This window comes from Mucor mucedo, assembly GCF_025094135.1.
Source record: "Mucor mucedo strain NRRL 3635 chromosome Unknown EV154scaffold_30, whole genome shotgun sequence".
In the NCBI taxonomy this organism is placed as follows: Eukaryota; Fungi; Mucoromycota; class Mucoromycetes; order Mucorales; family Mucoraceae; genus Mucor; species Mucor mucedo.
In genome coordinates, this window is record NW_026252314.1 from 274296 (window position 1) to 288425 (window position 14130).

The following is a 14130-nucleotide window of genomic DNA, read 5'->3' on the forward strand; positions in this document are numbered from 1 at the left end:
TATATGAAGCTTTATACGAAAAAAAAAGCCCATATTGGTACGGATATTATCAGATTTAGAAATGAACACCGACAATCGAAACGTGTTTGATTTAAATGACACGACCTATGCTGTACAGGAACCTCTTCCTGTATTTCCTATAAATAGATACAAGACTACAGAAGAAGTTGTAAATGTTAAAAAGTAACAGCCTCGGAACATGTCGTAGAATCATAATGGTTAAGCTATGAAGCTTCTTCGCCGTTGTTTTGCTGCGAATGATTACATATACGCCAGTGTCAGATCAAATTGTGTCTCTTTTCTTGGCCTCTTGGGTAAACCTTTAGTTCTTTCTTCAACCTCAAACACAGAATAAAAACTACATCCTATCTTTTTTTTTTTAACTAAGTTGATTTCCACTTAATTTGTAAGACTTTCGATTCACAGTCCACTTAATTCTTAAGATTTTTCGATTCCCAGTCATTCAGACACCTATCTAATTCGATTCCCAAGGCAGAAAAAAAGACAAGCACTTCTCTCCCACTTAATTTCTGATATTTGGAGCTTTTTGATGTACGTTATTTGGCTCGGATACAAAATTCAAGTGTAGTATATGGGTGTGCAATCAGCGCTAAAAAAATACGGGCGTGGAAAAATATTATGGGTGTGGAAAAAAAATATCCACACCCAAATATTTAAGTCTCAGCTGCCAGAGTCGGGTGCGGATATCCCAAAAAAGGAAGATTACAGGGTGCGCGTTAATGGCTTTGCTTTTATTATTTTCTATGTATATGCACTTTTATTTTCTACGGCCCATTATTTTATAAGTACTTTTTTATGCGCCTGTTTTTTAGGTCTATTTTTGTTCAGGCATTTTAAAAAGAATACTATTTCGGACATCTTTCTTTTATTCCTGCTCTTTTCTATCTGTGTATTTGTGTTTTTGGCTATAACGAAATGTTATCGATGACAAAGAATAACTGAACTCATACGTTAGGTATAATAAACATATTTAATAATATCTAGGGGAGTTTGTGGAGTTAGTCATCTTAAATTTGAAGGAAGATGATGGTAGACAGAACAAAGGTTTCGAGACATGTATACTTTTATAGCGTAGCAAGATTCAATGCTCAAGACAAATATAACATGACCACGAATAATCTCCTGGATAGAAAATTTATTATGGAATATATTGATTTTTGTGTTAGATTTAAGAAACAACAATACAAAATATCTGGCATTACAATGTCTAAAAATGAATGTTTCTCATTCCATGTTTAAGTATATGTAATAGCATAACATTTGAAAAGCACAGCGAGGACAGTATATGTCGCTATATATACCAATTACATACTGGATTGTCGAAGAGTCATTTTAAAGAGGACGCGCTATCTAAATATTGAAAAATGATATGTATGACTATAATTATCTCCCTTTTAGATTTGCTTTTGCTGTCATGAAACGAATCTTTGATGTCGTCAAGCTGACGGTATATCATTTTTTGCTCTCCAAACCTGTAACCATTATATATATTTTTCAATGCAAATGTTCTTGCGTTATAAATATCCTCGCTGGTCTGGGATGAGAATAAACTGCCAGCAATATTTACTCATCAAGCCTAACAAAAACAGGATATAGAGCGTGGCTGATTCTTTCTTTTGGCGACAGACTTAAAGATACTATATGTGACGAACATCACTTAGATTATGTTTCATGATATTTTGTAAGATAATGTCTCAAAATATATTCTAGTTCGTCTGATAAATCCAACATTTCACGAATTTTAAGTATCAACTGTTTGGTGGGATGGATAATTTTTATACTCTTATTAAGTCATGTGTTCATTTTCGTCTTCCTCATGTTCTTCATCCCAAGGTTGCAAATGCCACGACTCTTCTTCATTTTGCCGTGATACTTGTTTCCATGGTCGATAATCGTCGCCATCGCGAGTAAATTTGAGTAATCTTGTGTTGCGTAACATACTTCTACCAACTTTTACAAGTGTGAACAACCTTGTTTAATTGTAAATATGTATAGATCTTACTACACGTTCCACAACAAAAGCACCAACATAAGCCAGACAGAAAAATAACCGCCATAAAAGATAACATGAGCCATAATTGCAAAACTGTGATTTCAGTCATTGTTGATGACGAAAAAAAGAAGATGGATAACCTAATGTTGCCCTGATTTTGTAATAGGACGATTTAACATCCGACTATGTCGTTAAAGCTTTAGTAAGATGTACAACGGAATCATGTCTTCTGCGTACAGTCAATAGCTACCTATTGAACCTATGACGTGGCAATATTTTTTTTTTTACGATACCTAATAGGGAGTGACATAATATTGTCCCACTCGTGTATTTGTTGTAAAGAAAGTAGAGAGCGAAAAAATTCTTTGTCTGTGTTAAAGTGTTGTTTCACGAAATGATAATGCAAATAAATAATCGTTCAATATTTTAGTTTATAGGAGATAAAGGAATTCTCAACTAAGACCGAGTATTTTCCATGCCTGTCTCATAAGAGTAATTGAATTTTTGCTATGACGGAAGCTTTCACAATAACATTTCCGTTTCTAGGGTCAAAAGTAAACGATGGAAACCCCAAGTTCAACCCCCAAAGATAAGCATGGCCTGGTTTTTCAAGTTATTTAAAGTATTTCTCCTTGGTGGATAGGCGTTTTATATGCATGTAACACGTTGTGAGTGTGATACGTTTTCTTGTCAAATACAATAGCACAAAATAGACAGCAATTTCATCCCGTAGCAGTGCTGCATAGCAGTAACAGTGATGCTTCAATACAAAAACATCCAAACATTTTGAACAATTATACTCAGATCATAACATCGTAACACAATGTTACCAGCAATTTGATGTAGCAACACACTGCTAAAAAAGGTATGTTTATTCCAAATTAAGACTCCCATACAAAGAAAGTACAAAACATTCGCAATAGAAATAAAAAGTTTATTGACTTCTACTATCGAAACAACCAACTTTGTCTTTCTTTCTTCTGAATATTTCCCTCAATTAATAAATCAAAAAAAAAAAAGAATATCTATTAGAATATTTTATTTTATCAACACTTGAAGATGGTACGTTATTTCTCCGAAAAAGTCTTAATATTTTCATTCTGTGATATAATATTGCCTTTTCACAAACCGATTTTTTTTTCCTATTATTCATCCATTCTTTTCATTATTTAGTCAAAACCTATTTTAAATTACAAGCACAGCAATTATGGGTAATAAAACCACTTATAAACAAAGCGAACATCCTCTTCGCCCATCTACACCGCACGTATATATGGGAGGGGTCCAGAAAAAAGTGTTTGAGGCGAAAGCCTCACGTGTGGGTAGGAGGGCAAGAGATATTGTTAGAAAGAATTTGGCTTTTTTTACAAAAAGCATCAACCCACTGATAAAACTCAACACTACTAACGACCTCCTGTTATCCTCATCATCAAACAGTGTCAGTTGTCGTAAACTTCCAGCCAACGATGAAGAAGATGCTGTCCATCACCAAGCTCTTATTGAATCACTAGCTCAAGAATATGCCTTACATGCCTCTCCTTCATGGCAATACGTAGCCTCTACTATCGGCGAGCCAAGATTTCCACATATTGAAGGCTTACCGCGCACTTGGAAGGACAGTTTAAAAATAGATCAGCAAGAATTATATGGATTTTCGGCCAAACAAGTTAAATATCAAGAGCTGATATATGAGATTATTATGACAGAACAATCATACGTAGATGATCTTATTTTGGTATACAAGGTAAACTAAAGAGGTGGATGTACCTGAAAAAACAAAAAACCGAAAAAAAGTTCCGATTACTAAAAAAAAAAAAAAAAAAAAATTCCATCCCTAGATATTTATAAAAGAGACTTTACGTTGGGATGGACTGCCTGCTGCTGTTAAACATTTATTCGAAAACATATTTCAAATTATAAGAATGCATTTACAGCTACTAAAGGTAAACTAAACAATCTTTCGTATATGCGTATATATAAACTTACGCAAATAAAATATAGGAATTAAGAGCACGCCAGATGGCACAACACCCTGTTGTTCAAAACATTGCCGATGTTTGTAGATCATTTGTATGTACATCAATTTATTGTTCAAGACAACACAAATTTAACAATAGCATTTCCAGATTTCCAGATTTGAAGTTTATGCTGCCTACTTCTCGAATTTCGAGAAAGCCAACAATATACTTATGGAAAGCATCAGACTTCAAGATGAATTGGGATCATTTATATCTGTAAGAATTGTACAATACATGCCAACAGATTTGTATGTTAATGCTTAAACGTTTTAGCGCCGATCATTGTGGACAGAATGCAGAAATTTGCCGCTCTCAGCATATTTATTAACGCCCATTCAACGAGTAATGAAGTATCCACTCTTCTTTAAATCATTAGCAGAATGTCTTTCACCGAATGATATCGACTTTCAAGAGATCCAAATATTATTAACTGAATTGGATGTGATGTTGCGATATTTTGAAAAACAGAAAAAAGAATCTGAAGATTTTTTGAAGCTGGAAGATTTGGCGTGCAGAATTAAGGGACTGGAGGGGTCTACTATACATATTGCAAAGAGTGGTAGAAAATTAATCCATGAAGGTTATTTGACATTGGTTCCTGTATCCGATCAAAAATATTCCACGTCTCGTCTTGATGAATCTACAGGGTCATTTTCGAGTTCTTTGTATCCTTCAACTTTAAGCAGACGAAACAGTACATTTTCATTATCGTCAAAAAGACAAAAACGTGCGTATGTTTTTCTGTTCAATGACATGATTGTTTGTACAAGCGTAAGCTTTTATACTAGAAATTAAAAAAAAATAAGCATATTTTTAACTTGTTTATGTAATGTAGGAAAGGGATAAGAAAAGGTCCAGCCCCACGGAAAACAAAGCAATGGGACCACCTTCTCGAAAAGGTACCTATCATGGTCCTTCGCCCGACACACTTTTTAAAATTACGCACACACCTGGAAAAATTACGATGGTCGATAGAGCAGTTACAAGGGAGATTAATCTTACAAATACAGATAAACTTTCGAGACGCGGATCGGCGCTGTTCCAATCTTTAAGGAGGTATGGGTCACGCAACAATGATGACCATGACACGCATAGTGTATCTTCACCATCCACTGAATCGCCACATACATCTTACTTTACCTCACAGAGCTGTAACGACCTTTATCAACCAACAAAATCTAACATTGCTGTAGAAAGACACCCATTACAGTTTATATGTTCTGTTGCAACCAAAAATCTTATGAATCTTCACTTTGAGGCAGAATCTCCGGAAGAAAAAGATACATGGTGCCGACATATGGAAAGTGTCTTGGAGGAGCATGTACAAAGAAACTATACCCAAGCAGTTGAGAAAAATACCAGCCCGGCTTATAAGCAAGCTACAATCAGCCCAACAACTTCAACCTATTCATTTGAAAGTATATCTTCTTCGGAATCCTTGGTATATCCTTCTTGGACTGGCTACTGTGATGTTGAATATATGGATATAGATGAATTAGAACAACCAGCACCATTTAGCGTTCCTTCGGACATCGATGCAACACAGAACAATAACGCGAATAAAAGCCAGGATCTGCTACAGACTATCATGGGGGAATTTGGTGATAACATATGGAGTGTTGGTGCTCCGCCAGGGATGTCTCCATTTCAATTGCGAAAATCATTTTCAGATATTGGATCACATCTTTAATACTTGATTAATTAATAATAGTAATAAAAAAAAAAACTATAAAAAACACATTAACCATGTACTCCTTGTAAAAAGCAGCTTAATAGAATTTGTGACCGAGTCCAATGTTGACAAACAAATAAAAGTTAATTTCTTACTATTTCAGACTTCTATTTTTTTCGGACGAGTATTCCATCTGCAATAAAAAAGAAATCTTAATCGTTTAGGGTTTTAAGTTTTTCAAAAAGAATATTACCTGTATCAATCTGATAAAGCAATGGCTTTGATGGCTTTTTTTCTGATTGTATTTTATGGAAAAGATTTTATGTACATAAGCAAAAGTATTTGTGATAATAACGTTAGTTACATATACCAATGATATAAAATGACATATCAATACATGTGAATGTATTTCTTACAGCAGTGTTAATTGTTGTTTTAACCTGTCTGCTTATACGGTTTCGCAGCCTTGAAATCAAAGTTCTCTTGATAAACAAATGTGCTATTGCCAGGTTTCAAAGACAGACACACGACTAGCAGCATTTTTATTGTGAACAGTAAAAACTGCACTCACTCACTGGTTTTGGTTGATGTGATGTTCAAACATTGTCATGTGCTACCTGTCTCAAAAATATCTTTTTCTCATCTCATCAATAAATTGTGTTTGTGTTGCAAAGGTTTTAATTTTAAAACTTCATTTCATAATTTGCCAATCACTGCAAACGTCCGAATTTGCTTTATTAATACGACAACTCACTTTTTTACTTAGGGGGATAGTCAAAGTAAGCACCAAAGTGAAGTTAAATCATTAATCTTATCATAATCAACATTTTTATGTACAAGATTAGTGTAATTGGATTGGTTGATTTTGCTGTTGTACAAACGCCAAGAGACCTGCGCGGTGGCTTTGTTTTAGGCTTCTGAAATTGAGTATACGCAAATGATAAACAGAATTTTTAATTTTACAGTCCAGGTTAAATCAAGAACCACCACCTGCATGTCTGATTAAAATATATGAAAAAAAAAGTGATCGACAATGATCGCTCAAGGTTAAATAGCGTGCATATTTCGATGTCCGATTCAATCATAAGCTGGTAACACAATAAATACACGGTAAATGTTTATCACTAATATGGGGACCTTCCCCATGAAACATGCCATATTCTGGAAGACCAGATATCCCCTTACATTGATAAATGTATGTATTACTTCTATTAAAAAAATACACCATTGTCTTTAAAAGAGTAGTTATTTTCCAAAAAGAGATAATTATAAAATAAACCGACTGAGATAAATACACCATAATTGTGTATATTTACCTTACAGGGACAATTTATAAAAAAAAAGGCTAGATCTGAGTCAATATTTTGTGTCATACAAGAGGGTGTTTCTCTCTCTCCCTTTCTCTCTCTTTTTCTTTAATTCCCCCATGCCAACAATGTCAACTGGAGGTCAGAGCTTTTACGCGGTCATTGTCATATGTCTAGTCGTCATTGTTTGTATCATAGCCTGCATGGGTGTTCGTTTTGTGAGACAAAAGAGACACAAAAAAGAAGAGCATTTATCATCAATGCGTAATGATGACTGGCGACATTTAACTTCTGTAGCTACTCCATTAGATTCTACAGACACTCAAACAATACAAGCTGTTTTAAGTAATAATGTTTTTTGTTTCAAAAAAAAAAAAAAAAAAATCAATAGACGTTCTAATAGCGAGATTTGTGTAGACTGGCAATCAAAATATCCACCAGACACACATACATATATTGACGTAGCAAGGCACCACGAAGTAGTTGATAAGGGTGTATTAGCATGGCAATTTGTTGAAGCGGAAACAACTGTGGATGCTGAAGAGGAAAGTAATGCAGCTGTCATGGATGAAGAGACTTCGAATATTATATTTTGTCAGGGGCAAGGTAGCATCATGACAAATTTGCCGGTTCCTATGCAAGAATTTTCGTATTGGGAGATGAAAATTTTACAATTAAATGATCAAGATAGACTAGCTATTGGATTTGCAACAAAACCATATCCAAGATGGCGATTACCGGGTACAAATAATAACGATAATAAAAAAAAAAAAGTGAAAAAAGAGAAAGAACCTTTTTATATTGATGTTATTTTTTTTTTAAACAAAAGGGTGGCATCGACATTCTGTGGCTTATCATTCAAACACAGGATCTGTATTTGCAAGTGATCCAAATTTTGGTAGACCTTATGGGCCTGTGTACAAACAAGGTGACGTGATAGGTGTTGGCTATTTGTATCAAAGTGGAACAGTATTTTTTACGAGAAATGGCGAGAATTTGGGCAAAGCATCCATTGGATTTAAATATCCATTATATCCTATTATTGGATCCATCGGTCCATGTCATGTTAGTACCAATTTTGGGTTGCAAGACTTTTTATTTTCGGCTGCAAATCAAAGAGAAGCAGCTTACGCTTCGAAAGAAGGTTCCTTATTACCTCCGCCTGCTTACGGTGGACATATTGACGATACCATGTTATTTGATAATGAAATTAGATCGGATCAATTGACATATGTTGACACTACCTTACGGGCTCCTCCTCCAAGTTATGCGTAGTTGTATTTCATTTATTCTTTACATTTTTTTATTTATTAAAAACAAGACAACATTAAACTTGCTGTATAATATTGTGTAGAGGGAGCTGAGTTAGTAGATTATTGATCGGGTGTAACAGCAACCGAAACAATATCGACATCCGTTTCATCTTGCTTTGTTATGGTGTCTTTCATGCATTGGAGTTTATGGACAGGTTTCTGTACCGCTGGATAATTAATGGGGTCATTTCGTGTGTTGCTGATATTCGCTGAGCGCACGGGACTATGGCTGTTATCAGCGATGTAGAGAGTGGATGAAGGTTGTGTAATGGGTTCTTGATAAGTAGATATATTCTGACGGGATTTCTCCGTATTACTTGCACTTTGTTGAGTAAAATTTTCATATTTTTTTTGGGTATTAGGAGCAGTAACAGGAGTATCTGATGTAGTACCGGGAGCATTTGGTGAATTATCTGAGATAACAGGTGCTGTGACAGACACATCTGGTGTAGAAGCGTCTGGTGTTGTAACAGGCGCATCCAATGTCGTCACAGAATTATCCTTGCTCGTATCTACAGGAGGAGATGTGGTGTCATTGGTGACAGATGCGAATGATATCGCAGTTTGGACGATCGTATCAAACCAATCCTCTGGGTCCAATTCGTCGTAAGTTAAATCACTTCGATCTTCCCATTCCTTGCGTAATCCCTGTAGATTTAGGTCGGTTTCTATCTCGAGTTGTAGATTAATAGGGATATTATAAATGTGGTAAACCATTTGATCGATTGCGAATTGAAAAATGGAAGTGATTTTCAATAAAGTTCTAAAGACGTGCTCCATGTTGTGTTTGGTAGTTAAGGGGTGGCGCAATACCAGATCTGAAATCCATTGAAGGTGTGGCGGGCATGTAAATGTGGATAGGCTTGTGTCAGGTTGAGGTTCCCAGCCTTCCGGTGGAGAGAATTGATGGATGATATCTATTTCTGCTTTGGACAAATGCCATTCACAATTTCTAACACGTTCCATGAGTCGCTGCCCATTGGGTGTATGACGTACAAAGCTATAAATCCATGTGCGTGCTTCCGTCATGCCTTGTACTAACATTGCCATTTGCTCCATAAACTCTTTTGATGGTGGTGGTGCAAATGGAATATAAGCCATCAATCTCCCAAAAAATCGCATACGACCTTGCGGATCGTAGCAACAGTGCACTTTACTAAAAAATTGAAGCAACGCACTATTCAAGAGACCACAGTAATAATCGGCGTCCTGCCACGGATAGTCTGGCTTAATTGTGAAATAAATGCATTGGTTGGTGACGGAGACGCGCGTTTTATCAACAAAGAATCTTTGACGTGGTTGTGAGCGAGTATAGTATCCACAATTGATGGGGTGGATGATCTTAACGGGTTCCTCTGCGCCACATTTATTGTATTGACAATGCGCAATTTCTTTTTCAACTTTATCCACTTGAAGCGCAATACGTGCCTCACGGAGATAAGTGTACAAAGAAGCGATGGGTGAAGCAACACCGTATTCGTCGTATTCCTTTTTTAACTTATCGGCATCGTCCCTGTTTACCATGATCATGGAATAAAACGATACTGTGGGATTCTCATTATCAAGGTTACAATAAGGCCAATAGGCTTCGGCAGCAGACATTTCTTTTCTACCTAAACGCAACGGGTCTCTTTCTCTCCAAAATTCACCTTCTTTACCTCCACCTGTTGAAGAACTAATAGTCTTTCCATTCCAATAAAAACAAGGTTTTAACCATCTTTCACAAGCTTCCATACCGAACGTTTCAATAGCCCAACTTGTCCTAACCACGAGTGAATAAACAGGATTTGTGTTGGGGCCTCTGTTCCAATTTAAGGGTGTTGGTTCAGTAGGTGTGTCTTCACCGGACCTATTTTGTTCGCCATCACATAAACGAGGTAGATGGGCAGTAATACTATTTAATTCTTCCAGACAAGAAGCGGTAGGTAAAACAAAGGCAAACGAAGCGTGCTTCGAAGTTAATACGCGATTTGATTCATCAAGTGGTGCAAGTTTAAACTTGATGTCCTTATTTGTGACGGGATTGTTTGGATCAAATCTTTTGTATAGCTCTAACAACTCGTTCAAAGTGATTTTTCTGGAAGTGTTTCGGATATAGAGCGTGTGGTTTGTGTTGGGTAAAGTAGTGGTACGTTTGCAGATACGGAATACAAGTGAATCTGTTTGAACTTTCGGCCAAACTTTGTAAGGCTCGAATTCATACATGTCTAACAGTTTACAATTTTTCCAGATCCACTCTCTAATAGTATTATGTTAGCCAAACAGGTATACTTACACGTAATTTAAAAAGCATGGATCTTACCTGATATGTTGAGCGAATTCCAGTACTGTCCATTGGCTGGGAGTTATCAAACATACTTGGCCAGTAGCGTCATCACACCTTTGCAAGGCGACCCACATGAAATAAAGATAAGCCTGCGAGCCTCTTCCACCCAGCTTTTCTTCATCATATATTACAGGATCAGGTTGAGCAACATAACCTGTTTTTCTGATCATATAAGGAGGATTTGTAACGATGTAGTCAAATTTCTGAGAAGCGTTACGTAGAGCTTTTAAACAGGCCTTTTCAAAGGGATCCATTTGATTATCTGTATCTGAAATAAAAGGATTTGTATCTTCGCGTAACTTGAGGGAATCGTTACAAAAGAGTCTGAGACGATTGATCATGCCTGGTTTTAAGTCAACGCCTAATTCCTTTAAACGTTCATACAAAGGGAATAAGTGAACCATCATGTTAATTTTGCATAACTGATAAGCAAACGGGTCAATTTCAACTCCCCAAATATGATCTGGAATGTCTCTTGCTAACAGGGTGGTTAATTTTACAGGATCGTTCCAAACAGTATACCGACATGCTTTTATAAAACGCGTTAAAAATTCGCACAAAAATGATCCCATTCCTAAGCAAGGATCGAAAACACGTAGCATGGGCTGGTTTTGTTGTAAATGTTCAGTCAAAGCAGGTAAAGTAGCGCATTTATCCCACATAAAATTAATGATTGGTTGGGGTGTGTAGAATTGGCCGTGATCTTTTTGATGTTTTTGGACATAAGCCTCTAAGAAATGAGTTGTGTAGAATTTGGAAAAGATGGCATCAATTCTTGATAAGATAAAATTGGCGTCATATCTCTTGGGCAATAATTGTTTGTGTAAGTCGTTAAGGATTGATAAATTGTTAGTTCTATCATAAGATAAATACAACCAAAGAAATGGTTGGTCGTTGTCGTCGTCTTTTCCGTTCAATAGTGAATCGTGACTTGAGAAAAGTCTCATGAAATCTTTAAACTTGTGTAGAAACACTTCTTGTATGAAGCTTACGTACACTGTCATAAATCCTGTCATTAAACAGTACAGATCCTCTGACAAAAGATCTTGTGTATCAACGTCCATCCTGCGTAGTAAAAAGGTGACAGCGGCGGAAGGTGCATAAGTATCTAGTATCGCAAAGAGTTTAGTCACGCTGCCAAAAATTTTGCGTGTATAAATGAGCCACAGATATACCTTTCTTTTCTGCTATAGCTTGCTTGACTTTTCCCAAAATAATTCCCAACATTTCGACAATTTCGTTCACCTGTGCATCCGTCATTTCAACACAAGGTTTCTTCACTGTTACTGCTGGTATAGGTCGACTATTGTTGTCAGTTCTTTTCAACGTTTCTGGTGTCATGTTGGGTATTGGTATTGGTGAAGATGGAGTTGAACCAAGAGAAAGTCCAATTCTGTTAATGTTGTTGTTTGTCATTGTGTAAAGGAAAAAAAACAGAAAGATTTTTTTTTTTTTTGACACTAAAAAAATAAATTTCCTCTTTTTCTAGAGTCACAACTCTCGGGGCTGTGCCAAACAATAAAAAAAACAAAAATCATGCTTCAAAACAATGCATTTATTAGACCAACAAAGCGCAATATTATGTAATCGAAACTTCTGTATCTTGATCTAATCGAATGTCGCTCAATACCTCTTTTTAAACATAAATAAAACTGCACATACTATTAGCTAATGAGTTTCGCAATGCATCGTCTTGTAGCACAAACGCTTTTCTTAGGGCCAGCCGATTTTTCCTTAGGGACAGTCGAAGTGCGCGTAGTCACAACGTAAGTTCTGTGATTTGGCTATCCTTTAGACTTGGAAACAAGAATATATTATCAAAAATAGTATAACAATTACGAATAAATGTATATTGAATGACTTGTACTTAGTTTGATAGTTCTACCATCACTCCTTCGTTTTTAAGCTCGTTTTATCTTAATCTTACGCAGAAATATTATGGTCAAACTACATGTAACTTAATTTGGAAGCTCTCTTTATTGAAACTTTCGGCTTTTATAGTACATGTAATTATGGGAAATATTTAATTTTATTTGTCCTTGGGCCCCAGACTACACAACAAGTAATAGCACAATTGAAAAGTGTCAACATAAACTGGCCAAAAAAAAATATAGAAGAAAATTGATAAGTGTGCCCAAGAGAAAGAATGCATAAGAGAGCTGCAAGTATTGATTCAAGAGCTTTACTTACATTAATAACTATCAAATAAGACTTATTGAGAATAATCAACAAGAAAAAGAAAGGAGGGGGAGGTCTAAGTGGAGCACAATCAAAATACATATACGGTGCAACGTAGACATTTAGCTAAATCGGTCGTGCATATCCATTTACGATAATTATTTTGCACGCCCAATACAATAAAATTTCGACAGTATAGAAGTAATGTAATTCTGTGATATTTTATCTTTTGGCAACACAAAAAAAAAACAAATATAAAGACGTCAGTTTTTTTTTTTTTTTTTTTTTTTTATTTACTGATATTTTTTTACTTTATCCTGCTAACATGAAATCATCTTTCAAGCTTCTTTTAGAAATAGCTGTTGTAATATCACTATTCTCAAGCATAACCCAAGCATTCTGTGTGTATAACAGATTGGAGGGTGATGGACCTAGTTTTTTAGTGTACAACGTTATTGAAGACTTTGGGTACAGCTCCATTTACCTCCTACATCAAAGCCCTGCAATTCTAATCTGTTTTTTATTTAGTCGAGCTTTCAAAAAAGAAATTGCTCAAGGCGGTAAAGAATGCTGTCCATATGATAATGGTGATTGTGTTATTGGTCGCCAACGTGATTATCCTTTAAGCTTATATGTAAGTGTTAATATCTAATGGCTAGTTTTAAACGAAGCACTAAAATTGGATAAAGATTAAATTCGGTTTTGATCGGATGGCTCCGAGGGAAATAAAAAGACTATATACCATCCAGTGCGAAGGAGGAGCTGGTATTTCTGTTACCGGATCAAATTTTGATAATATAGGATACACTTGTTTCAAAGCAAACGGAGATGTTACACAAGAAAGACTGCGTGATTGGGTTACAGCATGAAATCAATTGAAGAGAAGAAACCAAAAACAAAATGCGACCTTCTCTATAAGTTTATATACCATACAACCGAAAACTATACGACGAAGGGAGTGTATATTAATAATTAAAAAAAAACGATGACTATATTGAGTAATTCGTAAATGTCTAATTGTGTATTTAAAGTGCCTAGACTTGTTGTTGTACAATTTCATTTTAGACAATGAAAATTCTATATAATTTTAAAAAAGCTAAAATAAATCTCGGAATGGGGGAGGGGGGATCTTTCTTAAGTTTTTTAATGAAAGTATTAGTCTGACTAAAGATCGTTAAAACCCACTTGAATTCATGATGTTTGCTTGTGATTTAAGAACAGTTCCATTATTTATGTTTTGAATTTGTTGAAACACACTAATTGTGTAATACCAACTGCACTGACTTCCCCAGACAATTTTTA

General features: G+C 35.6%; 5 protein-coding genes across 5 annotated transcripts; 3 read left to right on the plus strand and 2 right to left on the minus strand.

Moving 5' to 3' along the window:
• Window positions 1–1807: 1807 nt before the first annotated feature.
• EV154DRAFT_561969 (uncharacterized protein) lies at window positions 1808–2097 on the minus strand (the record flags this gene model as incomplete). Its single annotated transcript, XM_051605706.1, has 2 exons — window positions 1808–1964; window positions 2027–2097. 2 exons carry the CDS (start codon window positions 2095–2097, stop codon window positions 1808–1810), a joined length of 228 nt encoding a protein of 75 aa, XP_051459269.1.
• Window positions 2098–2966: 869 nt separating this feature from the next.
• Window positions 2967–5873, plus strand: EV154DRAFT_440813 (Dbl homology domain-containing protein). Its single transcript, XM_051596936.1, has 7 exons — window positions 2967–3076; window positions 3188–3758; window positions 3853–3957; window positions 4016–4084; window positions 4141–4248; window positions 4306–4803; window positions 4868–5873. The coding sequence occupies exons 2-7, from the start codon at window positions 3222–3224 to the stop codon at window positions 5720–5722; spliced, it is 2172 nt and encodes a 723-aa protein (XP_051459270.1). The 5' UTR covers window positions 2967–3076; window positions 3188–3221; the 3' UTR covers window positions 5723–5873.
• Window positions 5874–7020: 1147 nt separating this feature from the next.
• EV154DRAFT_503785 (concanavalin A-like lectin/glucanase domain-containing protein) lies at window positions 7021–8345 on the plus strand. The gene is made up of 3 exons (XM_051600953.1): window positions 7021–7356; window positions 7429–7752; window positions 7841–8345. The coding sequence occupies exons 1-3, from the start codon at window positions 7131–7133 to the stop codon at window positions 8284–8286; spliced, it is 996 nt and encodes a 331-aa protein (XP_051459271.1). The 5' UTR covers window positions 7021–7130; the 3' UTR covers window positions 8287–8345.
• Window positions 8346–12076, minus strand: EV154DRAFT_440817 (S-adenosyl-L-methionine-dependent methyltransferase). The gene is made up of 3 exons (XM_051596937.1): window positions 11826–12076; window positions 10627–11758; window positions 8346–10563 (listed from the first exon to the last, which is right to left on the minus strand). Exons 1-3 carry the CDS (start codon window positions 12064–12066, stop codon window positions 8385–8387), a joined length of 3552 nt encoding a protein of 1183 aa, XP_051459272.1. The 5' UTR covers window positions 12067–12076; the 3' UTR covers window positions 8346–8384.
• A 1071-nt stretch (window positions 12077–13147) lies between these two features.
• EV154DRAFT_503788 (uncharacterized protein) lies at window positions 13148–13863 on the plus strand. Its single transcript, XM_051600954.1, has 3 exons — window positions 13148–13296; window positions 13357–13462; window positions 13518–13863. The coding sequence occupies exons 1-3, from the start codon at window positions 13154–13156 to the stop codon at window positions 13695–13697; spliced, it is 429 nt and encodes a 142-aa protein (XP_051459273.1). The 5' UTR covers window positions 13148–13153; the 3' UTR covers window positions 13698–13863.
• Window positions 13864–14130: the final 267 nt, after the last annotated feature.